Below are 27,185 nucleotides of genomic sequence, written 5' to 3' on the forward strand. Positions count from 1 at the left end.
ACGGACACCAAAGCTGGAGCCTTGTGGTTTGTGTTTTCCCAATCTGCTGAGAGATGGCTTGCACAATCAGCCTCAAATTAGATTTGTTGAATACGTGATAAACAAATGATGAACAAACACCCACTCTGCCTTCCTCCTAGGATCCAGAGGCTTGACTCCTGGGCCCAGAGGTTTCCAGGTCCAAAGTGGAGGATTCTTCCCAGAGCCTCTCTTAGGGGTCTGAAGACACCCTGGCATCTACCTTTTCCCATCCCCTGGTTCATTGACATTTCAAGGTCAAGGGGAAACTTTCTTCTATACAATAATGGAACATGGGAGAGGTGGTGTGGGGCAAGAGATTTGCACCCACTCCAGCCTAGATTGCAGAGACGAGAGAAGTGAATCATATCATCTCTGCTTAGAAAGACTCCTGGTCACAGTGTGTGTGGGCTGCCTGCCCCTTTCTCTGCTTATTTCAGTTGTATTCTCCACCCCCCACCTCTGAGTCATGCTGACGACTTCCCTCCCTGCGTCTGGCCTCCTGAGCCTCTCTCTGCTCACTGGCTTCCTTGGCATCTTGGTCCAACTCTTCTCTTTGGGGCTCAAGTGCTCTGATGCCCACGTCTGACCTTCTTGTCATGACCGGGACCCAGGTTTTTCTCTTCCTGTTGATGGGTAGGTAAGCCAAGGGTCACGATGGGCAGGAGAGGATGGGGGTCCAGCTAGGGAGAGAGCCAAGAATGCACTTTTCTTTTTTTTTTTTAAGAATGCACTTTTCGAACTCAGACTTTAGGGGAGGGATCTGGAGTGATAGCAGGTTGAGGATCTGGGGTTTGTGGAGGTGGAGAGGATACTGAATCAATTTTAGGGGTGTTTAAGAGAAAATGCTGGAAAAGAGGCCAGTGGCCTGGACAATGCAGAGGTGTCTCAAGTAGGCAGAACAAGTCAATCGTGTACTTTGTCCGATGCATCTGTTTGGCCCCAAGTCTTCCTGAATTCGCCTTCATGGGGAGCCCTGAGGGAGATATGGGGAAAGAGTTCTATTTGGGCATTGCTCTGTGGAAATGGAGAACTGAAACTTGCTAGCAGACTAGCGGAGGAACAGCTATCTCTGGACCATCTGAAGGAGGCAAACAGGGCTGAGAGAGGCCCGAGTCTGGGGGTTCAGAAGCCCAGGAGATGCTGGGGCATTATGCCTGGAGGGGATAGTGGGGGGATGTAGCCTGGGGGCCAGGAAGATGGAGAAGGTGGGAGACCCTTCCTCAAAGCTTGTGTCCTCATCTTCCTTCCCAGCCCCGGTGTCCTCTTTCTGCTTCAACTTGGACACGGAGCAACCGACAACCTTCCGTGTGGACAGCCCTGGGTTTGGACACAGTGTGGTCCAGTATGCCAAATGGTGAGGACAGTGTGGTGTCTTTGGCTTTCATCAACTCCTTCCCTGCACAGGGTTGGTGTCTCCCCACATCCCTCCCTTTATTCACAAACTCTCCTCTGTCTACCATGGCAATTCCCCCTCAGGCTATGAAGAACCGGACTGAAGAAGGGCCATCTTGCATGTCAATGACCACAGCTAACTTCATTTTTTTATTGAGCGATCGCTAAGTGCCAGGCACCTTTGGACGGGCACTGACTTCATCCTCACAGCAACCATATGATGTAGGAAGCCACCACTCAACAAATGTTTACTGAGCATCTATTACTATATGTCTCAGGAGCCAGACATATACTGGAGAATGAAAGAAACAAAAATCTGTCTCCGGTGGAATTTAAATTGTTATCAATCTCCACTTTACAGATGAGGAAATGGAGGCTTAGAGAGGGAAAGCAAACTGGCCAAGTGGCAGTCTGGCTCCAGCATCCATGATCTTAGCTGCCGTGTTCTCTTCTCCCCCCAGGCTGGTGGTTGGAGCCCCCCAGGAAGTAAAGGCTGCCAATCAAACAGGCGGCCTCTACCGGTGCGACTACAGCATGCGCAGCTGTGAGGCCATCCCCCTGCAGGGTGAGTGGCTGCCCACGCTCACCCAGGTTCAGGCTCCCGTGCTCTGTGGGTCTGTGGGGAACACAGGAGACTCACTCCCTGGCTTCAGCTCTGTCTGCAGACCCTGAGCCTCAGACAGGCCTCCTGACCCTCCCATAGTCCCCCTCCCATCCCACCCCTGCACCCCCATAGCTCCATCAAGACCTGAAAGCTCCCTTCACCTGTCAGACCGCCCCATCTCCCAGAGTTGAGGTGTCCCCGCCTCCTCTGACCTGAAGGTAACCGCGCACACATCTGTGCTCTCAGTGCCCCCAGAGGCTGTGAACATGTCCCTGGGCCTGTCCATGGCGGCCACCACCAACCCCTTTCAGCTGCTGGTGAGTTGCCCTGGGTCATGGGAGCGTCCTGAGAGAACGCGTGGGGACCTGGGGCTCTGGTGCTGGGGGTCTCGTGGAGGGTGGAGGTGCTGGGACCGGAGGGTGCGATGGTAGCAGGGACAACCCTTCCCACCAAGCCCCCTGTCCCCAGGCCTGTGGCCCCACCGTGCACCACGCATGCCGGGAGAACATGCACTTGACCGGGATCTGCTTTCTGCTGGCCTCCCCGTTCCGGCAGGTCCAGAGGATCCCGGCGGCCCTGCAGGGTGAGTGTTTGGGGTCACTGAGTCCTTTGAGGAACCTACACACATCTGACAGGGGCTTGCCGTGGGGCCAGGAACACTCTTACCAGAGTGGATAAACCAGAGGGATCCAGAAAAAAAAAAAATTTCGCTGGAGGGCACAGTGATTCCAAACATGCCTGGAGAGGTCACCACCTGCTTTTACACCTGCCTCATCACTGTCCCAATGCAGGGTCTTTCTAGGACCTTTCTCTCTCTGAGCTTTGATGCCCTTGTCCGTTTGACGGGAATAATAGCACACCCGACACTGTGAATAACATAGATGGTCCACGGCCAGGGTTTAGCACAGCGCCTCAGTGGCGAGGCCTCAGTTTATGCTAGCTGCTACAATTTTTAGAGTGAAGGACATTTATTTTCACCCATTGTACCCTGTGGTATATAACCAATTGATTTGTGCAGCAGGCTGGGAAAAGGTGATGAGGATACAGGCAATCTGAGCAGTGTGCATGTATGTGTGTGTGTGTGTGTGTGTATATGTGTGTGTACATGTATGTGTATGAGAGTGATGTATATATATTTATGTATGTTTGTGTATGTTGTGCGTATGTATGTGTTTGTATGTGTGTATGTAATGCATGTATGTAGGTATTGTGTGTGTTGTGTGTATGTTTATTCATCTCTCTGTGTGTATGTGTACATGTGTGATGTTTACATGTATTTGTGTGTTTGTATGTGTGTATGTATGTATATGAGTGTGATGTATGTGTATATGTATTTGGGCATGTTGTATGTATGTTTGCATGTGTGTTTGTTGTGTGTATGAGTGTGATGTATGTATATATGTATTTGTGCATGTTGTGTATGTTTGTCGGAGAAGGCAATGGCACCCCACTCCAGTACTCTTGCCTGGAAAATCCCATGGAAGGAGGAGCCTGGTAGGCTGTGGTCCATGGGGTCTAAGAGTCTGACACGGCTGAGAGACTTCACTTTCACTTTTCACTTTCATGCACTGGAGAAGGAAATGGCAACCCACTCCAGTGTTCTTGCCTGGAGAATTCCGGGGATGGGGGACCCTCATGGGCTGCCGCCTATGGGGCCACACAGAGTCGGACACAACTGAAGCGACTTAGCAGCAGCAGCAGCAGTGTATGTTTGTGTATGTTGATATGTATGTGCATGAGTGTGTATGTGTATATATGTATTTGTGTATGTTGTATGTATGTGTGTGTTATGTGTATGTTTGTGTATGTGTGGTATATGTGTTATGTATACATGTGTGTGTGAGTACAGGTTGAGGACCCGGCTTCCCCTGTGCTGATGGGGATGGGGGATGAGGAGGTGAAACAGTAAGCTTCTCAGACCCCACCTGGGGCAGACCAAGGCCCCTTCCTGGTTTCACATTCACACCCAGGCCCTTGGGGAGACTGACATCCGGGGCCTTGACTGGGGTGCCCCTCTCAGCACCTCCTAGGCCCCTGGGCTTCCACCAGGACACCCCTCTTTCTGCTGGGAAGCCTCAGGGGCAGATAGGGGAAGCTAGGGGCTAGACAGGAATCTCCATCAGAGAGCCAAATCAAGCTGGACTTCCCCTTCTTTTTTTAAAAAAATTATTGATTTAGTATTTATGTTATTTTTGTCTGTCCTGGGTCTTCATTGCTGCTCAAGAACTTTCTCTAGTTGTGGGGGGTGGGGGAGAGGCGGCGGCGGGGAGGGTGGGGGCGTGGCGGGGTGGGGCGGAGAGTTGTGCTACTCTTCGTAGTGTATAGGCTTCTCGGATCACGGGCTCTAGGATGCACCGGCTTCAGTAAGTGCGGTGTGCAGGCTTAGTTGCCCCACAGCATGTGGAATCTTCCAGGATCAGGGATCTAACCGTGTCTCTTGTATTGGCAGGCAGATTCTTAACCACTGGTCCACCAGGGAAGTCCCCGAGCTGTCTCTTCTGAGGATGGATTTTGTTTAAATATTTAACAAAAGTAGTTTGGTGCTGACCCCGAGCCAGGGGCTGGAGCCGTGTCCTTTTATTGCTGGACAGTGGGGACGGTGGGAGAGAAGGTGGAGAAAGGCCAGGGGGCGGGGCACGGACACTCGCGGTAGAAGGAGGAACCCCAGCCTGTCACCATCTGGACGGGACGAATTGTCACTTTTTAATCAACCAGGTGTGAGCAGCTGAATCACAGATGTCTTTAGAGACTTTGGGAGAGCAAAGGACCCTGTTCTAGGCAGGAGTCAGGGCAGCTCCTGGGAGGGAAACTCCTCGTCTTGTGGCCAGGAGACCCGGGCTTTGTGAGTGTCTCTCTGGGGACTGGTGCCATCTCCTTCCCCAGAGTGCCCAAAGCAGGATCAGGACATCGTCTTTCTGATCGACGGCTCAGGCAGCATCTCCTCCTGGGATTTTAACAAAATGTTGAACTTCGTGAAGGCCATGATGAGCCAGTTCCAGCGTCCCAGCTCCCAGGTGGGCTCTCAAGGGAGCGAAGGCCGGGGTGTAGCCCCGCCCCGCCCCGGGGGTGGCTTGTGGGAGGAGCCTCGAGGTGGCGTTGCCTCGGCCTGACCCCCAACGCTGCTTGGTTCTCTCAGTTCTCCCTGGTGCAGTTCTCCACCAAGACCACGCAACACTTCACTTTCAAAGACTTCGCTACCAGCTCAGACCCACTAAGCCTCCTGAATTCCGTCCGGCAGATGCGAGGGTGGACGTTCACGGCCTCAGCCATCCGATTGGTCACGTGAGTCCTGACTCTTCCCAGGTCCTCCCCCCAAAGCATCTGAGTCTTCCTTCAGGGCCCCATCTGTCTCGGTGAGGAAGGGAGAGGTGGGCACTGAGATTCAGTCTGTGGTGTCCTGACCAAGCCAGGGGCCTCCAGAGGATCCCCTCGTTCTCACAAAGGCATTAGGGGCCAAGCGGCGGCTCTGTTCACTGGCCTCTGGACCCTCATCTTCTCCGACAGAGATCGACTGTTCAGTGCCGCATACGGGGCCCGAAAAGATGCCTCCAAAATCCTCATCGTCATCACCGATGGGGAGAAAACAGAAAAACTGGATTACAAGGATGTCATTCCCCAAGCTGAGGCCGCCGGCATCATCCGATATGCAATTGGGGTAGGATGGGGGGATGCCCTTACTCTACCTCCTCCCCTCAAGTCCTCTTAAGGCACCTTCCCTTTCAAGGACAGAAGCCCCCAGCTCTCTTAGCTTCGTCTACCTTCAGGATGAAAACTTTGTCCCAGCCTGGGGGACCCTCATCCTTTTCCTCAAACTCCTCCATGCTGTCTGAGCCTCCTTTTTCTTGCCTGTTCGCTGGCTGTAATTATATTAACCTTGCAGGGTTACTGGAGGAGCCCAGCATCCAGCAGGCATGTTATAGTTTGGATTATTTTCACTGAGTTGGTCTTTGCTGGGGACAGGTGGGATCAGCATTTCGATACACAAATACCTTGCAAGAATTAATCGACATTGCCTCCACACCCTCTAAAGAGCATGTATTTCAAGTGGAGAACTTCGATGCTTTGCGAGACATTCAGAAACAACTGAAAGAGAAGATTTTTGCCATTGAGGGTAAGTCACAGATGGAACTACTCGCTTCAGAAGCCCTCACCTATAAATCCTTTTTCTTCTAAAACCTGGACTCCTTTGTCGTGGGCCAGTTCTTGCCTTTGGGTATTTAGTCTCCTACATGAGATCTTCTTGGGCTTCCTCAGTGGCTCAGTGGTAAAGAATCCGCCTGCAATGCAGAAGCCACAGAAGACGTGGGTTTGATCCCTGGGTCGAGAAGATCCCCTGGAGGAGGGCATGGCAACCCGCTCCACTATTCTTGTCTGGAGAATCCCGTGCACAGAGGAGCCTGGCGGGCTACAGTCCATGGGACATAGCGTCAGACATGGCTGAAGCAATCTAGCACATAGCACACGAATGAGATCCTCTTAAAGCTGAGATTCTCCTTGAACCTGGCAAAGCTTGTCTTTCCCCCATAGAACCTGGGTGTCATACCTTTCCCCAGGTACGCAGACAATAAGCAGTAGTTCCTTCGAATTGGAGATGTCTCAGGAGGGCTTCAGTGCTGTGTTCATGCCTGTGAGTGGGGCCCCTTTCAGCCCATTGATGCAGGGTTAGGCAGAGACGGAGGAGGGAAGGCGAGAGTGGGTATCTGATGAGTGGGCGGAGTCAGCGGCAGGCATTTCTTCCGAATAGGCTGTCTTCCCACCTGCTCACCCTGGAATCCTTTCCTCCCAGGATGGGCCAGTTCTGGGGGCTGTGGGGAGCTTCAGCTGGTCTGGAGGTGCCTTCTTGTACCCCCAAAATAAGAACCCCACCTTCATCAACATGTCCCAGGAGCACGTGGACATGAGGGACTCTTACCTGGGTGAGACAAGGCTGCGGCTGTGGGCTGGGCAGGAGATGGGCTGCCTGGGAAGGACAGGGGCCCGGGGGTGGGGGATGAGGGGACAGGGCTGGGGAAGCCTCGGTGCTGAGCCCTGGCCCCTTCAGGTTACTCCACAGAGCTGGCCCTTTGGAAGGGGCAACAGAACCTGATCCTGGGGGCCCCCCGCCATCAGCACACCGGGAAGGTGGTCCTCTTCACCCAGGAGTCCAGGCAATGGAAGCCGAAGGCTGAAGTCACAGGGAGCCAGGTTGAGTGTGGAGGGGGTCTCCAGGGGCAGAGGAGGAGGAGAGGAAGGGGGTGCAGTGCCTATGGGGGAGGTGTTGGTGTCTGGGGAGAGGTGGGACTTGACCCAGGGGGCATGCCCCTGGCAGAGGGCAGACAGGCTGACTCCAGACTCTGCCCTCCAGATCGGCTCCTACTTCGGGGCCTCCCTCTGCTCCGTGGATGTGAATGGAGATAGTAGCTCTGATCTGGTCCTCATCGGGGCTCCCCATTTCTACGAGCAGACCCAGGGGGGCCAGGTGTCTGTGTGCCCCTTTCCCCAGGGGGTGAGTAATGATGAGAGCCGGGCTGGGTGGGGTCTGGCTGTGGGATGGAGGGGTCGCCTGGGGTGGGACCTGACACTATTTTTGTTCTGCAGAGAGCTAAGTGGCAGTGTGATGCTGTCCTGCGAGGGGAGCCCGGCCACCCCTGGAGCCGCTTTGGGGCAGCCCTGACAGCGCTGGGGGATGTGAATGGGGACAGGCTGGCGGATGTGGCCATTGGGGCCCCGGGAGAGCAGGAGAACCAGGGTGCTGTCTACCTGTTCCACGGAACCTCAGAACTGGGCATCAGCCCCTCCCACAGCCAGGTGAGGCTTGATCACAGTCCCTGTTGCCACAAAACCTCCTCCTGGCACCTTCCTGTCTTTGACACTGCCACCTGGAAGATTCTTCTTTCCCTCATCTTGCCTCTTTTGCCTAGAACTGGGTACCTAGTAGGCATCAAGCAAAATCTGTGGAGCTTCGGAAATGGAAACATTGGTAATTCTTTAATTTGTATAGGCGGATTCTTGGTGGCTCAGATAGTAAAGAATCTTCCTGCAATGCAAGAGACCTGGGTTTGATCCCTGGGTCAGGAAGATCCCCTGGAGAAGGGAAAGGCAACCCACTCCAGTACTCTTGCCTGGAGAATTCCATGGACAGAGGAGCCTGGTGGGCTACAGTCCACTGGGTCACAAAGAGTTGGACATGACTGAGTGACTAACATTACGTTGTATGGTGACTTGATACTTTCTCCACCCAAGTCTTTTCATCCCCTGGCAGTTTTACCCCATACATTGGCCAGGCATTAGCAAAGACATTTTAAAGATGAAATCTGGGGCTTGGAGAAGAGAAGTGCCTTGACCTGTCCAAGGTTTATAGTGGATCAAGAGTCGTGGTGAGGGAGGTTCCAACCTCTTGTCTCTGACCGGGTGCTCCACCTCTATCTGGCTCGCTTTGCCAATCGGTTTAGTTCTGGGAGCCTCAGTCTGCCTGTCCACCTACCCCTTCATCTCCCTGGATGTCATGACTTTATTGTCTCCTGCCATCAGTAATCCTGCCAGATACCCATAGGCAGGAGCCCTTCACTGGGTGGGGCAGGCTGAGAAGGGAGGGAAAAAGTTAAGGAAGTCTCAATTAAAAAAATAAGCAAAAGATCTGAAAAGACTTTTCTTCAAAGGCGATATACAAAGGACCAATTCGCATGTAAGATGTTCAGCATCATTAGTTATCAGTCATCAGGAAGTCAAAACCACAATGAGACATTACTTCACACCTACTAGGATGGCTGGAATCAGAAAGACAGATGATAACAAGTGTTGATGAGGATGTGAAAGTTTGTGGCATACTCAACCACTATAAGTGGGAATGTAGAATGATGCAGCTACTTTGGAAAACAGCTCTTCGAAAGGTTAAACTAGAGTTACTGGGTGACCCGGAAGTTCCACCCAAGAGAATTAGAAATATGTCCATACACAGAAAAGTTACACATGACTGTTTATATTAGTGTTATATGTAACAACCAAAAGGGGGAAATAATCAAAATGCCCATCCACTGATGAACAAATAAAGAAAATGTGGTATACCCACACAGTGGCATAGTATTCAGCCCTGAAAAGAATGAAAAACTGCCATGTGCTACAATATGGGTGAACCCTGAAAACATTCTGCTTAGTGAAAGAAGCTAGATCCATCCAAGGACCACATACTGTGTGATTCTGTTTACATGACATGTCCAGAATAGGTAAATCCACAAAGTCAGAAAGTGGATTATTGATTGTCAGGGGCAAGGGGTAGAGGAGAATGAGGGACGTGGGGGTGACCGCTAAGGGACCCTTCTAGCCCTGATACTCATCATGGTAAGTTACTGAGTAGTGACCATATGCCAGGTGCTGTTCTAAGAACTCCATGAATTAGCTCATTTAGTGCTCTGAGGTGTTATCATCCCAGATGAGGAATGAGGAAATTGAGGTAGAGAAAGACTGACTCCTGGCTTAAGATCTCATGGCTCATAAGTGAAGGAGCCAGAATAGGAACCTGAGATGAACTAGCCAAGTGAATGAATTAAAGTCAGGTCACCAAGCCAGTCTTTCTAGCTCCACTTCTTCATTTATGTCCTAGAAATCTTTTGTCTCTAGTCACTATTTCTCTACTCCCATTTCCTCTTTTTAGGTACTTCTTGGAGTTGTCTTTTTTTTTTTTTCACAGCTCAACCCTTCATTCTGTCTCCCTCATCCCCTCTTCCCTGTCCCTCTTGTTGCTTCTGTTCAACTTATTTTTCTCACCCTCAACCTGACTTGGGTTTCCCTGGTGGCTCAGTGGTGAAGAACTCAGCTGCTAATTCAGGAGAGGCGGGCTGGATCCCTGGGTCAGGAAGATCCCCTGGAGAAGGAAATGGCAACCCATTCCACTCTTCTTGCCTGGGACATCCCATGGACAGAGGAGCCAGGTGGGCTGTAGCCCATGGGGTCGCAAAAGAGTCAGACACGACTGAGTGACTAAACAATAACAACAACCTGATTTGCCGCTCCCTCTCCGGCCAGCGGATCACAGGCGCCCAGCTCTCCCCCAGCCTCCAGTATTTCGGGCAGTCGCTGAGCGGGGGTCAGGACCTCACCCAGGATGGACTGGCAGACTTGGCCGTGGGGGCCCAGGGGCACGCGTTGCTGCTCAGGTGAGAACACATACCCCTTGGGTAGTCCCAGGCCTGCGAGGACACCAGCCTCCCTGGTTGTCCTCCCGGAACCAAGGGCTTGTCCTCAGCTCAGTGTTCTGCCCACAGGACCAGACCTGTGCTCAGGATGGGGGTGAACATTCACATCACACCCGCAGAGATCACCAGGTCTGTGTATGAGTGTCAGCAGCTGGGGACCTTTCCCCATGATCTGGGCGAGGCCGCTGTCTGCCTCCATGTTTCCCAAAGTCCCAAGAACCAGCTGGGTGAGTCGTTTGCCCCCTGACCCAGGATGCCTTGACCCTGGGGAGGCCCAGGGCTCCTGTCTCCTCCCTTGCCCACCTGGGGAGTTCCTCCTTCTCTCAGCCTTTTCCATCCCCCACTTTCCCCTACAGTTAACCTCCAAAGCATTGTGACCTTTGACCTAACCCTTGACCCTGGCCGCCTGAGTCCTCGTGCCATCTTCCAAGAGACGAAGACTCGGAATCTGACCCGTGTTCGAGAGCTGGGGCTGAAGCAGCACTGCGAGGCTGTGAGGTTGCTCCTTCCGGTGAGGGGGGTGGCCTCAGGGTCCTGGGGAGGGAGGCAACTCTGAGACTGGTAGGGGGTGGTGGCTGGGCAGGGACTCAGGGATGTGTTCTGGTCCTCGCCTTGGCTCCACCCCCAAGGGCAGGTGGAAAGCAGGAGGGGCTTAACACAGGTTAGCTGAATGACTGAGGGAGTAAAGGATGAATGAGGTTGGCTGCATCAGCCAGAGGCGACTCGGCTGGATTTCAGGTAGAAGCCTATGGCTGCTTCGGAGAGCCATGGGGCACTGGGCTGGGATTCTTTTATCCAGCCACTCCTCTGAGATAGGTCCTGTCCTCGACACCAAGGAGCCAGCAGTGAACAAAATGATCGTGACCAGGGGGAGCTATGGGGAAAGATCAGAAGCGAATCAAATTCCTAGATAATAGATGTCAATAATATTTGTAGATAATAGATAATAGTGATGAAAGAGAGATGAAGCTGGAGAGAGAACAGAGCAGGTTCCAGCAGGCTATGGGGAACAGTCTGGGAAGACCCTGGGTAGAGTGAGGGAGCCCAAGGGAGGCTGGGGGAAGGCTGCTCAAGATGAAGGACAGACAACCACAGTAGCGATTCCACATGCAGATCCTAGCAATGAGCGTTTACGAGGGGCTGTGGGTTGGTACCATTGTTACTCCATTTTATGAATGAGGAGATGGGACCCAGCTGGTGGCTGCAAGGATGCATTTCTTGCTTCCTCCTGTATCCATCCCCCAGGACTGTGTGGAGGACTCGGTGACCCCCATCATATTGCGTCTCAACTTCTCCCTGGTGGGCAAGCCCATCTCTAGCCTAAGAAACCTCCAGCCTATGCTGGCAGTGGACGCCCAGAGATACTTCACGACCTCTGTGAGTCCTGGGGTTGGCCTTTTCCAGAGGGGTTGGAGGGGGTGGACTGTAGATCTTGAGGGAAAACCCTGCTTTGCCTTCCCTCTCAGCTCCCCTTTGAGAAGAATTGTGGTGCGGATCATGTCTGCCAGGATGACCTCAGCATCTCCTTTGGGGTCTCAGAGTGAGCGTCCAGCCCCTTAGACCTATCCTGGTTCCCCAGGACCCCTCCTGGAACCCAGGGCTCCTGTCTCTGGCTCTTCCTAATGTCTCTACCCATGGCTCTGGACCCAGACACACTGTCCCTGTCTCTCCCCCCACTTCCCCACTCTGCATTTCATCCCGACCCCATTTTCAGCCTCGGTCATAGAATCATCTTCTCTCCTCTGCCCCAGTGCTAGCTTGAAGACCCTGATCGTGGGGAGTAACCTGGAGCTGAACTTGAAAGTGAGAGTGTGGAATGATGGCGAGGACTCCTATGGAACCTCAGTCACCTTCTTCTACCCTCCAGGGCTGTCTTACCAACGTGTGACCGGGGGCCAGGTACTGTCCCCTCTGGGGAAGGAAAGGCTGATGGCAGGGGGCCAGCAGAGACTCCTGTGTTGGGTTCAGTGCTCAGGCAGGTCTTCCACTCTTTAGCATTCTTGAAAGCCAAGAGGCTGGACTGATCATGGTTAGAGGGATGTGGTTGTGTTTGCTGCAGTGTGCCTCAACTCATTTTGTGTTCAGCTCTGAGCTTGGCATTTTGAGAATGATAGTCAGGAATGAGTTCCCAGGAAGATGCTAGTGTGAGGAGTGCAGGGACACTGCCTTCTATTTCTTTGTATTCCACATTGTATCACTGTTTCTCTTTTGAAGGAGAACATATCTCAGCCTTCAAATATTTTAAAACACTGTTTCAGGGAATTCCCTGGTGAATCTAGGGTGAAAACCCTAGAAAGCAGGGTTTTCACTGCAATGGTCCAAGTTCAATCCCTGGTTGGGAAATGGAACTAAGATCTCAAAAGCCTTGTGACTCAGAAAATAAAATAGAAAAGAAAAAAGTAAATAAAATACTGTCCTGTGAAAGAATGAGTTGGATTTATTGATTACTCTAGATCAGAGCTTGGCATACTTTATCCATAAAGGGCTAGAGAGTAGATATTTCAGTTTTGTGGACCACACATTGTCTCCATATTTGCTGATGTAAAGTGAAAGCAGCCATTGACAATATGTGTATGAATGAGCATGGCTGTGTTTCAATAAAACTTTATTTATACAAATTGGTGCTGGGCTGCCATATGGCAATCCGTGTTCTAGAAGACAGAACCTGGACCACAGGGAGTCAAAGAGAGATTTTTAACAAACATTTTATCATGAAAAATTGTGTTAAACATTTACAAAAGAAGAGTGGTTCAACAAACCTCCTCCTAAATTATCTCCCAGATTCAACAATCATCAGCATTTTGCTACATTGTTTCATCTGATTTTACCCTCTCTTGGTTTAAATATTTTAAAACCAATCCCAGACACCCTGTCATCATACATCTTCCTGTTTCACTGCTCTGGATAGTAGAACTGTCTTACATGACCCCATAGCCATGATCGCACCCAATGAAATAAATGATTTCTTGGTATTTAGACCATAATCAATTTCCTTAATTGTCTCAAATATATCCTTTTAAGTGGTTTATTTGAACCAGCATTTAAACTAGGTCCACATTTTATGTTTGGTTGTTCTCCCATGTGTCTCTTAAGCCAGTCTTCCCAAAGGAAGCTTATTTTGATCAATGAAGATCAAATACATGATCAATGTATTTCTAGGAATGTCTGTCTATGAGTTTGTCTAGGAATGACAAGCTCCAGCTTCCTTCTGAGGGTGAACACCCTATCATTGGAGGTACTTCTAGACACACCAACTAGATGCCACCTGTGGACCTTTTATGGATACGGCTTTTATTTACTTTTTGAAAAGATTTATTTATTTGGCTACACTGGGTCTTATTTTTGGCTTGTGGGAACTCTTAGTTGACGCATGGGAAGTCTCAGTAGTGGCATATGGGATCTACTTCCTTGACCAGGGATTGAATCCAGGCCCTCTGTGTTGGGAATGTAGAGTCACAATCACTGGACCACCAGGGAAGTACCAGATATTGCTTCTAAAAACGAGCCATAACTTTCACATTTTTGGATACAATTTAGAATGACTTAACATGGATATCAGCTGATCTTAAGGAATTATTGTTAATTTTGTTAAGTCTTGTGCTTATGTTAAAAAATACCCTTACCTGTTGTTTATATACACTGAAGTCTTCCCAGATCGAAAGTATGTGATATTAGGCCTGTGCTTTAAATAATTCAGGGGAGAAAAAGCAGAAAACAGGTGAACAAAAGAAGAGTAGAAAAATGTTGGTAATTTAATCTGAGTGATGGGGATATGGGATGGACTTACCTTGTCTTTCCACTTTTGAGTAGATTTGAAATTTTCATAATACAAATCTTTTAAAAAGAACTGTGAATTGAAAAGAGGAGAAATGCTATTACTAATAAATCTGGGATTTCTACCTTAAGAGGAAGTTTGACCAGATAGTGTTTAAGGATTTAAAAAAATTTTTTAAGTCACACCAATTTCTTTATTTATTTTTGACTGTGCTGAGTCTTTGTTGCTGTGGGAGGGCTTTTCTCTTGTGGTGGTGATCGGGGGCTACTCTCTAGTTGAGGTGCTTGGGCTTCTCATTGCAGTGGCGTCTCTTGTTGTGGAGCATGGGATCTAGGGCCCCAGGGCCTCAGTAGGTGTGGCTCCTGGGCTCGGGAGCACAGACTCAGTATTACATGGACTTAGTTGCCCCGAGGCATATGAAATCTTCCAGGACCAGGGATCAAACCCGTGTCCCCTGCATTGCAAGGCAGATTCTCAACCACTGGACCGCCAGGGAAGCCCAAAAATTTAATACAAAACAAAACATAACCTTAAGGTAAATTGCAGGTAGCTGTCACTTCTGTAGAGTTTTGTCGGGACACTAACACGTTCTCACCTGCCTGGCTTCATCCGTGCTTCCCCAGAACCATCTGCAGTCTCGTTCCCTGCGTCTGACCTGTGACAGCGCCCCTGCTGGGACCCAGGGCACCCGAAGCACCCGCTGTAGCATCAACCACTTCATCTTCCGTGAGGGCGCCCAGGTCCGCCTTGCTTCTGCCCGCACCTCCTCCCCGGCCCCCACGCGGTCCCCCTCCTCGGTGACCGCCTCCCATTTCTGCCTCCTCCCCAGATCACCTTCACGGTCAGCTTTCACGTCGCCCCCACGGCCACCCTGGGAGACAAGCTGCTTCTTGCCGCCAATGTGAGCAGGTGAGCTGGGCCAGGCCCAGGGCAGCGCCCCCTCCCTCTCAGTCTCCTCCCCTGGGGAGCTTGCCAGCTAGGATCCTCCTCTTTTTTCCAGTGAGAATAACAGCCCCAAGACAAGCAAGACTGCCTTCCAGCTGGAGCTGCCCGTGAAGTATGCCGTCTACACCGTGATCAGCAGGTGCCACACCATGACCTCCAAGGGGTCCTCGCCCATCACTCTATGGGGCAGGAGGAATTCGCTCTTTCTATAGGAGCTGAACCTCTGCCAAGTTTAAGTTTGTTTGTTTCGGTTTTTTTGTTTTGTTTTGTTTTGTTGTGACCATGCTGGGTCTTCATTGCGGTGCTCAGGCTTTCTGTAGTTGCAGCTCACAGGCTTAGTGGCCCCATGACATGTGGGATCTTAGTTCCTTGGTCCCCTGCATTGGAAGGTGGATTCTTATCCACCAGACCACCAGGGAAGCCCCTCAAATTTAAGTTTTATTGCTACCCTTTCAATCAGTAGATGACACTGCTGGCAGCACTTACTAATCAACTGAGTGCTTTTGGTGGCTATTGATAATAATAATTATGATATTATTATCATTATAGGCCACATTTAATAGAGGCCCCAGGACAAGCTGGGGTGTTTTGGAGGGGCCCTTCTTAGAGAAAGATGACACTTCAGAGTAGGAGTGGGGGTTCGAATTTCTGTGGTGCAGGTGAAGGGCAGGTATGCAAGGAGTGGAGTGGGGGCAGGGGAGGGGGCAGGGAAGTGAGAACAGCCCCCCTGGTGAGGGGCCAGGCTGGGGACCGAGGGCAGCCTCAAGGTGTGGTTACACTGATACCCAGCGGAGAGTCTGTGTTGGCCCCCCCCCCACCTCTGAACCCCAGGCCCAGAAAAGCCGAGGAGGGAATTCTCTGGTGGTCCTGTGGCTAAGACTCTGAGGTTTCATTGCCAAGGCTGCAGGTTTGATCCCTGGTCAAGGACCTAAGAGCTCACAAGCAGAAAGGAAGAAAGAGAGAGGGAGAGGGAGGGAGGAAGAAAGGAAGGAAGGAAGAAAGAAAGAAAAACTGAGGAAACAGGAGAGAAGGGCCCCAGGGCAGACCCCAGGGAGCCAGAAGGGGTGGGTCCAGTAGATGTTCGTCAGCAGTGTCAGCCTGAGTCTCCCTACACCTTCGTCATGTCCCACCTGCCCATCTGGCCTCCTCCAGTCCACAAAGGCCCGGAAGGGGGACCCGGGCACGAGAGGGCAGGCCCTGGCCCCCTCCCCCCGGGTCAGACAGAGCTCTCAGCCAGCCCCTTGCCTGGCTGCCCCGGCGGTCTCCTGTCTGGACAGTCTCTACAGGAAGCCCGCACCCAGCCTGCAGCCCAGCCCGGCTCCCTGAACCCTCCCATTACCCTAAGTCAGCCACTCACTCCCGACCAGCCCAGGGGCCCTCTGACCACCCGTCCTGTCACACTCTCACCCCGAGTCTCCTCAGGAGGCCCTAACGGGACGTCTCCTCCGCCCCTGCCTCCTCTCCCCGCAGCCACGAACAATCCACCAAGTACCTCAACTTCTCGGCCTCACAGGAGGAGGGCAGCAGGGCGGCCCAGCACAGATACCAGGCACGTGTGGTGACTTGGGAACATGGCCCGGGGCGGGGGGCCCAGGAGCCAGAGATCCGGGAGGGCGGGGGGCTCGGCGTGACCTTGGCCCTCACGGTCCTCCGTGCAGGTGAACAACCTGGGGCAGAGGGACCTGCCTGTCAGTATCCACATCTCAGTGCCCGCGGAGCTGAACCAGATAGCCGTGTGGAAGGACATAGTGGTCCTCAACCCCCAGGTACTCACAGGACTCTATGGGTCCGCCATTAATGCCTTCTCCCTGGACTCCCTGTGGTTTCTTGGTTATTCTTTAGTGACTCAGTGGTGTCCAACTCTTTTGCGACCCCATAGACTGTAGCCCACCAGGCTCCCCTGTCCACGGGATTTTCCAGGCAAGAACACTGGAGTGGGTGGCCATTTCCTCCTCCAGGAAATCTTTCCCGACCCAGGGATCGAACCTGCATCTCCCTCATTGGCGGGCAGATCCTTTACCACTGAGCCACCAGGCAAGCCCTGCCTGGCCTCCTCGGTCTTTGTGAGTCGCATGCTTTCTCCCTGTGCCTTTTTCCTAGAACCCCTCCATTCAGTGCTCTTCAGAGAGAACAGCGCCCACAGAGTCTGACTTCCTGACCCACTTGACGAAGAAGCCTGTCCTGGTGAGAGGGCCCTGGGTGGTCCCCCACTGGAAGCCACACTTCAGAGGGATTTGATTCAGGAATGTGTATTATATCAGATGGATGTCTGCTGAAGAGCCTGCTTGAGCTCCCGATGTGGCAGCTCCTCTCAAATCAGACAGTTGAACGCTGCCTTCTACCTTCAAAGCCACCTTTCCCTGGCCTGACGCCACTTCTGTGTCTCCAGGACTGCTCCATCGCTGACTGCCTGAGGTTCCGCTGTGACATCCCCTCCTTTGGCATCCAGGAGGAACTTGACTTCATCCTGAAGGGCAACCTCAGCTTCCGCTGGGTCAGCCAGGTGTGTAGTTCTAAGAGCAGAGTCCTTTCCCAGACTCAGGTGGAGTCTGATGTGTCTGTGCCTACCTCAACCCAAGGCGTTTCTCTACTCCCGAGCCCTCCTGCCCGTCCAACCAGAGCTAGTTCCCAGCTCTCCCCTTCTCTTTTGCAGACACAGCAGAAGAAGGTGCTGGTTGTGAGCGTGGCTGAAATCACCTTCAACAGACTCGTGTATTCTCAGCTTCCAGGACAGGAGACATTTTTGAGAGCTCAGGTAGTGACCATGTGGCAGGCAGTGGCTGGGCTGGTCAGACAGTTCCTGATGCTAAATCCGTGATGCTGAATGGGGGGCTTGCAAGCCTAGAGAGAGGCAGGATGGATGGAGAGGCCCAGGCAGGACAATTGTTCCTAAGCCCATGAGTCCTTCTGTATCCCACCCCTTGGAGCAGAGCCTGATGAAGGAGGGGAGGGAGTTCAAGGGGACCTGGGAGGAGTCTGGGACAGCAGGAGTCCTGAGCCTTTCTGATGGGGTCATCTCCACTCCAGACGGAGCTGGTGCTGGAGAAGTATGAAGTCTACAACCCCATCCCCCTCATGGTGGGTAGCTCTGTGGGAGGACTGCTGCTCCTGGCCCTCATCACAGCTTTACTGTATAAGGTGAGTGTTTTTATCCCACTCCAGACACCACCAGCATTTGATCCCACTCTTTCAATGGTGTAAGAAAGAGCTCACCGTCAAGTCAAGCCCACATTCTTCCTAAAGAGATCCCTTCCCACCTGTGACATCTGTTGTTGTTTAGTCTCTTAAGTCGTATTTGACTCTTTGGTGACCCCACAGACTGCATCCCACCAGGTTCCTCTGTCCACGGGATTTTCCAGGCAAGAATACTGGAGTGGGTTGCCATTTCTTTATCCCAGGGGATCTTCCCAACCCAGGGATCGAACCCATGTCTCCTGCATTGCTAGTAGATTCTTTCCTGCTGAGCCATCAGGGAAGCCACCTGTGACATCACCTGTCCCCAGTGGACTCCATGTCTTTCTGTCCGATTCTCAAGCCCCCTCTAATCTGTCTCCATTTCTTTTCCACTCTTCTTCATCTCCTTACATGTTTCCCTGGAAGGCAAATTAGAGCGTGAAAGCCCTGGATTTGATGTTGATGCCACCACTGATTCTTTCCTTGGCCGTTGGCATGTGGTTGGTCCATGATGGATCTTGGTTTCTCTTTCTGAAGGTGGTTCTACCCAACTCACAGAACTGTGGCAGAGTCTAAATGACACTGTTTATTTAAAGTTCCTAGTATAGTGCTGGAACATAGGGTTCCAGAAATGGTGATCACGGATCCTCTCCATCATCTCTTTTCTTCTCGTCCACTGGACTTCCTGATTTTTTTTTTCTCCTTCCTCCCTAACAGGTTGGTTTCTTCAAACGTCAGTACAAGGAAATGATGGAAGGAGCAAACAATCAGACTGTCCCAGAAAATGAGACAGGAGACCCCCAAGTTGCCCAATAAGATACTACATCCTATTGTCCTATTGTCTCATCTGAAAGGTTCCCTGGCCTTCTCACTTTTGCCCGATAAGAAACTACCTCCTGTTCTCTTTTGAACCTGCTCTCCCCTGAGAGATTCCCTAGCCTTGTTACTCTCACCCCAGTCAGGCCTGATGGGGAAGAAGTATTCCAAGCGAGGGGAGCTGGGATCAGCTGCTTTCTGTCTTTGGGAGGATGCAGTGTGTTTGCACAAATCACCTTGCCTGGGAGGAGGCATTGATCTTGTCAGGGCTCCAACTGGAAATCCCAGGACAGGATCCCTGCTGTGCCCCCGAGGACCTGACTTGGTATTTCTACCTAGAAATCCATGGACAAGAGCCTCAGGCTCCAGTCTCTGTCCCTCCACTAACCACCGATGATCTTCCTAAAATACAGTACTAAACCTGGCAAACATCCTCATCCATCCTCAGTGGTTCCCCCTTACTCGCAGTATAACTTCTGAACCCCGCAGCTTGTGAAGCAGTACACAGATGTGTCTTACAAACCCTGGGATGTATTGAAGATGACATTGTTTGCATATGGTTGGTGACTGGAGAGCACTTTGAGGTCCTCTCTCGGGCACCTGCTGCCCCCAAATAAGGTCATTCTTATTATAATGCCACCTATCTCAGCATAACAGTCAATATGGTGCCTGGTGCTGAGCTGGGAGTCAACACACAGCAGGCCATTCACTGTCGGGACAGATCCTACTGCTGCCTCCAATAAGGGGCTCGGGCCACATGGATGTTTTAATTAGAAAAACAGAAGGGGAGGCAGTTGACCATGTGATATGAGGGGAAGCGATTCCTTCAACTCCACCCCAAATTATCACCCCATCCACCATAAGGTCCCAAACCCTTTTGAATTTGGAAGTTTGGGGATCTCCAGAAGGACCCATTATGATGAAATTCATTAAGCTGGGCCCCAATTTAGATCTTCTAAGAATTGGTGTTTAGAGTGTTGTTTTTCAAAATGTGCTCCACAAACCTCCAAAGGTTTCCTAAATGCTGTTTTAGAGGGGGGAAAAAAGACAAGAAACAATTTTAAACCCATGCATCTCACACATTTGATCCCAGTGACTTTCACAGAAATCCTGCCATATCCTTATAATTGTGCTCCTAAAGCTTGTCTCTGGGCTCCACGGATGGTAGTTTAACATTCTGGCAATGGTGCTATTTTCATATAATTTTCCTGTGTGTGTTATTGTTTCCCTTCATTATAAGTGCAATTTCCATGGTTTCTATTATGTTGTATTATATCCCCAAATCACAAAAATGGATCGATGGCTCAAAAAATATTCATCGAGGGATAAGTATTGTGATTAAAAAATAAAAGAGAATTGCTGCAACTAGAACAATGTCATCAAAATCAGTACTGAGCAAGATTGCACTTCACATTACTATAGACATGTATGAATGCTGGGTTGAGTGATTGTGAGCTGAAAAATTAAAATGTGTCTAGGAAATATACCATCTGAAAATTGGATTTTATTGGATCAGGTATCTATTTGTTCCTAGGTTGTTGTCCACTATGAAACTTTGTCCAGTCATGCCATAGTTTTTAAAGGATTTTTTTTAAGCAACCAAGAATTAGTTTTATGTATTTACTAATTTTATTTTTTGCCTGAGTGGCATGTGGGATCTTAGTTCCATGACCAGGGATCGAACCTGCATCCCTTGAATTGGAAGCTCCGAGTCTTGACTACTGGACAGCCAGGGGGGTCCCCTAGTACCATAATTTTATCAAAGCTGTTGTGTCATTTTCAAACAAAGCATAATGGCCTCTCACATAAAGCCACAGAGATTTCTTTGAATGACTGCAACATATGACTGTCCCATCTAAGATCAATTAATTTCATCTGAAGATAGAGAAGACAGAAAAACCCCAGATGCATAAATCAAAGTTGCTGATGTAGCAAAAGCATGTGCAAGTCACATAATTTCCAAGAAGTTTATAAAACCAACCGTAAGGTTAACGTCTGTATCAGAAGGTTGCTTTTGGCTGCAAGTAACAGGAGCCCAGGAAGTACATAAAGGCATATACTGATAAAAGGCCTTAACATAAGAGGTCCAGTAGACCCCTGGCCACTGAGTCTCAAAATCAATTTGATTTCACATGGGAGGGGCAACAGTGCACCTTTCAAGTGCTCCTCAAGGCTGCCTGCACAGCCTCTGTATGTCTTTGGTAGCCCAAGATCTGTTCCTGTTCTCCTTCCCTACATTAGTAAAATGGGCTCATTACATTGATGATAGACTATCTTTTTATTATTTATTTTTAAAATTTTTGATTGCTCTAGGTCTTTATTGCTGCATATAGGCTTTCTTTAGCTGCATCTCAAGGGCTCAGTAGTTGTGGTACATGGGCTTAGTTGCCCCAAGGCATGTGGGATCTTCCCAGACTAGGGATCAAACCCATATCCCCTGCATTGGCAGGCAGATTCTTATCCACTGGACCACTAGGGAAGTCCCAATGATACAGTATTAAGAGAGGAAGACTTGTCTCTGCTCAGGACACTCTGCAGACTCTGCTGGAACATGTTTGAGGGAGAGGATGGGTGGTGAATCCACAGAAAAGGCAAGGCCAAGCATCACCATGTAGTTTTGGGGAGTCCTACGGTCAGGTAAACTTCCCTTGTGGCTCAGCTGGTAAAGAATCCCCCTGCAGTAAACCTGGGTTTGATCCTTGGGTTGGGAAGATCCCCTGGAGGAGGGCAAGGTTACCTACTTCAGCATTCTGGCCTGGAGAATTCCATGGATTTTTATAGTCCATGGGGTGGCGAAGAGTAGGACACAAATGAGCTATTTTCACTTTCGGTAAGGTGCATACTGTCCCAGAAGCTGTGAAGGATGGGGAGCAAGCCTTTCCAACCCCTAAGAATATGAAGAAAGTGTAAGACTTTGTGGGGGGTTGAGGTTTGGAGGACTTCTATTCCCCACCTGGCCCAGTGCCTCCATCTCTTATACCACCTGCTAAAGGAAGGATTGAAGGCAGGAGGAGAAGGGGGCGACAGAGGACGAGATGGTTGGACGGCATCACCAACTCAAAGGAAGTGAATTTGAGCAAGCTCCAGGAATTGGTGATAGACAGGGAAGCCTGGCGTGCTGCAGTTCACGGGGATCAGAGTAACGAGCCACCTTTGAGAAGGCAAGACGCTAGTGAAGCAGATTAAAGCTCTGGGCATCCCCCAAGCAAGGCTTCCTGGGAGGTAGATGCCTCTGTGACTCTGGAAGGTATGAGGTGGGGACAGTCGCAGACAGCAAAAGGGAGTACCCCTAGGATTTTGGTCCCAGTTCTGAAAGGAGGCACAAATCCCATAAACCCGCAGAGAGCAGCAGTTCCTGGCACTGCACGCAGCGTTCCTCCAGATGAAGTCTCTCACGAAGATCAGCAATCATGGTAGGACCCTCCCTTCCTATTGAGGGGCAGGTTGATAACTATGTGTCACCCACCCACGTCTGCTGTAGCACTAACTCCCACTTTGACTAAGGGGCTTACCCCTCTGCAGCAGAGGGGACCCTGTCCTCCAAAATCCCCTGCCCCTAATTCTGCCCCTGTGGTCTATAGGGAGGGAGTGGGGGAGATTCCCTCTGATGCCCCGTGTACTGGTTGGGGTGACCGGTCTACAGTCACTGTTCAGCTCAACACTGACACCATCTGGAGGGAAACAGGCATGAACCACAGCTACCAGGGGGCTGAACTCAAGAGAGCTCTTGAGCTCTGGCCGTTAACACTTTGCATTGACAGTTGGACTGTTCTAACCCTACGGCTTAGAAAATGGGAAGCTGGGGGGTGGATGATCATGAATAAGCACTGATGGGATCAGGATATGTGGAAAGACATCTGGGTTTGCCTGCAAGAGCCTGAGTCAGTTCTCACTGTCCTCCATGTCCCGGCTCAGAGGATGTTGACGCCCCTGGCAACCAGGAAGCTGATGCTGTAGCCCGGATATGAGCCCTAGCAATGCACACTTCAGTTGTGGTGTCCACGTGGGATGGTGTGTTGTCAATGATGCTGGATTGCCCATGAAATACACTGACTTGGTTAATGCAGATACAGCATGTCTTGTATGTTCTAAACAACCAAAGGATTCTAGGGCCATCCACTGGGAGGGAGCTCCCAGCAGGTGAGGAATTGGCAAATTGATTATATTGGCCTCTCCCTCTGAGTGAGGACTCTAAACATGCCTTGGTTTGTGTAGACACTGCATCTGGCCTGACCCAAGTTTTCCCCGGTGGCTGCGTAAACCAGGCATTTAGGGAATTAGAGAGGCTGGGTACCAGGGACAGATACCCTCACTGAGTAGGCAGGGATGGGGGTCACATTTCAAAGGTCATGATATGCAAGACTGGGCGAAGGAACATGACATTGAATGAGGGTTCTGTCTCCTTTACAAACTGCAGGCAGAAGTGTTGGTAGAAGTGGAAGAATGAAATATTAAAATAGCAGATTAAATTACTAACAGGTAAAACCACCTTGGTCAGGTGGATTAAAGGACTGTCCCAGCCTTCAATACACTTGAATGACAACCAGTAGGGCCTTTCGCCCCATCTGCCAGACTGGGGAACCCTGCTGAGACACCCAATGCCTTAAATGTATGGGAGTCATGAGAGATGGACATCACCCCAATTCTCACCATGGACCATGGGGCGCTGCTGGGTATGTGGGCAGCTGCCCCTCTCAGCTTGGTCAAGACTGGCATGGTGGGGGTATCACCACTCCAGGGAGGGGATTGGAAGGCCCTAAAGCAGTACATTAAGGAAGGACAAGCCAGGACTAGTACTCTTTTATTTTCCTTTTTGTGGAAGTATATTTGATATATAACATTGTGTTAGTTTCTGATGTACAACAAAGTGATTCAGTTTTGTATGTAAGGGGTATATATTGTTAGATTCTTTTCCATACAGATTATTACAAGATATTGAATATAGTTCCTTGAGTTGTACAGTACATTCTTGTTTTTTTTAATCTATTTTATAAATAGTGGTGCTTGCATGCATACTCGGTTGTGTCCAACTCTTCGTGACCCCATGGACTGTAGCCCACCAGTAACTCTGTCCATGGAATTTTCCAAACAAGGATACTGGAGTTGGTTGCCATTTCCTACTCCCGGGAATCTTCCCGACTCAGGGATTGAACCCAAGTCTCTTGCATTTCCTGCACTGGCAGGAGGGTTCTTTACCACTTGCCCCACGTGGGAAGCCTGTACAATGAGGTAGCGATGACTAACTCGTGTGTGACCTAGGAACCATATCACTTTATACTTGGATGAAGTCACTGATGTGGAAAGTCTGAATCAGCCCTGGGCTTTTCTGCAGCGCATTTTTGGGGCAGATGTGCTTGCTAAATTTTTACCACTGAAAACCTGAGTCACTGAGAATGAGATTCGGTTGTTTGTAACTAATGTTCATCCTGTGAATTAATGTTTTCTTTGAGTGGCCGGAAAAGGGTGCTGATGGAGTGCTGGCCTGAAGAAGTTGGTCTACGTACCCTTGGTTGGCAGAGAATCGGGGGGAGGCTGGGGAGGGGGTGCAGTTAACAAGACACCTTTCGACCTTGATTTGGTGCTGAAGGAAAGAGAGAGAATTGTGAATCTGATCAAGTCATGGCCACTGTGTTCATCTTTGCAGTGCTGTGAGGAGGGATGGGTATTTCATATTAAAGGGATGTCAGGGAGAAATATAGTCATTTGAGATTTTATTTTTATTTTTGGCTGCCCTGGGTCTTCATTGCTACGAGTGGACTTTATTGCAGTGAGCTGGGGCAACTGTCTAGTCGCAATGCACGGGCTTCTCATTGCTGTGGCTTCTTTCATCGTGGAGCACGGGCTCTAGGCACGCAGGCTTCAGAGTTGTGGCACGCGGACTTAGTTGCTCCTTGACCAGCAGAATCTTCCCAGAGCAGGGGCTAAACCTGTGTCCCCTACAGCGGCAGACAGATTCTTAACCACTGGACCACCAGGGAAGTCTTGTTTTTATTTTAAATTGTAGTAAAATGCACAGAAGGTAAATTTTACCCTCTAGCTATTTTTAAATGTAAATTTCAGCAGTGTCAAGTGCTCTCTCTTTGTTGGGCAACTGTCACCACCATCCGTCTCGAGAACTCTTTTCATCTTGTAAAATCAAACCTCAATACCCATTTAACCACAACTCCTCATAACTCCCCTCTCCCCAGCCCCTGGCAACCAACATTCTGCCTTCTGTATCTGTGACTCTGACTACTCTAGGTATCTCCCATAAGTGGAGTTACAGCAGTGTTTGTCTTTTTTGTGACTGGGCTTATTTCACTTAGGATAATGTCCTTGAGCTTCACCCACGTTGTAGCAACTATCAGAATTTCCTTCCTTTTAAAGGCTGAATAATACTCCATCATATATATCACATTTTAGGGACTTCCGTAGTGGGCCAGTGGTTAAGACTCTGTGGTCCCAATGCAGGGGGCCTGGGTTCACTCCCTGATCTGGGAACTAGGTCCCACATACCCCAATTAAAAGATCCCACATGCCGCAACTAAGACCTGGTCCGACCAAATAAATAAATATTAAAAATCAACAACAACAGTAAAACAATAGTTCAGGGATAAAACAGAGTCCTTGTCTCTCCTCAAGGAATATACCTAATGATCTGACACATATCTTTGAGTTGTTCTGCAGAAACTAAGACACCCACTCAGGCAGAGGACGGTGACCACATGCTGACTACAAGCACGTAGATTCCAGCTGGTTGCAACCAGAAGGTTGATGATTAAGATTTCTGAAACATCACCCTGCTATCTCACAGCCAACCAATTGGAGGAAAGTTCAGGAGCTACACCCCTCACCCCAAGTGTTGCCTTTAAAACCCTTCCCTGAACGTCATTAGGGAGTTCACGTCTTTTGAGCACAAGCTGTCCATTCTCCTTGCTTGGTGCCCTGCAATAAATGCTGTACTTTCCCTCTACCACAACCCAGTGTCAGCAGACTGGCTGTGCTGTGTGGTAGATGAGCAGAGAAATCTACCCAGTGGGGACACAACTTTAGCCCCACTCATTTTTTTTTTTCTATTAAAACATTTTTTTTAATTTATTTTTTTTTTATTAGTTGGAGGCTAATTACTTCACAACATTTCAGTGGGTTTTGTCATACATTGATATGAATCAGCCATAGATTTACACGTATTCCCCATCCCGATCCCCCGCTCCCACCTCCCTCTCCACCCGATTCCTCTGGGTCTTCCCAGTGCACCAGGCCCGAGCACTTGTCTCATGCATCCCATCTGGGCTGGTGATCTGTTTCACCATAGATAGTATAGATGCTGTTCTTTTGAAACATCCCACCCTCACCTTCTCCCACAGAGTTCAAAAGTCTGTTCTGTATTTCTGTGTCTCTTTTTCTGTTTTGCATATAGGGTTATTGTTACCATCTTTCTAAATTCCATATATATGTGTTAGTATGCTGTAAAGTTCTTTATCTTTCTGTTTAGCCCCACTCATAATCGTGTTGAATGTGAGTACACACTGGTGAAGGCATTTTAACTAGCTTTTCATGCCTTTATCCCCACCCTCCACTCTGCTTTGTTGTTGTTCAGTTGCTAAGTTGTGTCTGACCCTCTGTGACCCCGTGAACTACAGCATGCCAGGTTTCCCTGTCCTTCACGATCTCCCAGAGTTTCGCTCATGTCCATTGAGTCGGTGACACCATCCAAATATCTTGTCCTCTGTCGTTCCCTTCTCCTCCTGCTCTCAGTCTTTCCCAGCATCAGATCTTTTCCAACGAGTCAGTTCTTCACATCAGGTAGTCAAAGTACTGGAGCTTCAGCATCAATCCTTCCAATGAATATCCAGGGTTGATCTCCTTCAGGACTGACTGGTTTTATCTCCTTGCTATCCAAGGGACTCTCAGGAGTCTGCTCCAGCACCACAATTTGAAAGCATCAGTTCTTTGGCACTCAGCCTTCTTTATGATCCAACTGTCACATCTGTACATGACTGCTGGGAAAAGCCATAGCTTTGACTATACAGACCTTCATTGGCAAAGTGATGTCTCTGCTTTTTAATACTGTTTAGGTTTGTCATAGCTTTTCTCCCAAGGAGCAGGTGTCTTTTAATTTCATGGCTGCAATCATTGTCCACAATGAATTTGGAGCCCAAGAAGAGAAAAATCTGTCACTGCATCCACTTTTCCCCTTCTATGTGCCATGAAGTGATGAGATCAGGTGTTTTTAGACAACCAACTTTTTTTTAAAGATTTTTTTTGGATGCGGGCCATTTTAAAAGTCTTTATTGAATTTGTTACA

General features: G+C 49.8%; 1 protein-coding gene across 1 annotated transcript; it reads left to right on the plus strand.

The window, feature by feature from the left end:
* The first annotated feature begins 526 nt into the window (after positions 1 to 526).
* Positions 527 to 20,269, plus strand: LOC122433255 (integrin alpha-X-like). Its single transcript, XM_043455993.1, has 30 exons — positions 527 to 654; positions 1,273 to 1,375; positions 1,875 to 1,978; positions 2,264 to 2,334; positions 2,486 to 2,600; positions 4,901 to 5,031; positions 5,154 to 5,299; positions 5,522 to 5,672; positions 5,978 to 6,128; positions 6,571 to 6,644; positions 6,804 to 6,933; positions 7,059 to 7,201; positions 7,362 to 7,502; positions 7,595 to 7,804; positions 10,019 to 10,149; positions 10,258 to 10,415; positions 10,545 to 10,699; positions 11,434 to 11,565; positions 11,655 to 11,728; positions 11,940 to 12,087; positions 14,587 to 14,703; positions 14,793 to 14,872; positions 14,964 to 15,047; positions 16,379 to 16,457; positions 16,567 to 16,674; positions 17,009 to 17,092; positions 17,298 to 17,411; positions 17,562 to 17,663; positions 17,936 to 18,046; positions 18,800 to 20,269. Exons 1-30 carry the CDS (start codon positions 594 to 596, stop codon positions 18,896 to 18,898), a joined length of 3,507 nt encoding a protein of 1,168 aa, XP_043311928.1. The 5' UTR covers positions 527 to 593; the 3' UTR covers positions 18,899 to 20,269.
* Positions 20,270 to 27,185: the final 6,916 nt, after the last annotated feature.

Source organism: Cervus canadensis, chromosome 32, assembly GCF_019320065.1.
Source record: "Cervus canadensis isolate Bull #8, Minnesota chromosome 32, ASM1932006v1, whole genome shotgun sequence".
Lineage (NCBI taxonomy): Eukaryota > Metazoa > Chordata > Mammalia > Artiodactyla > Cervidae > Cervus > Cervus canadensis.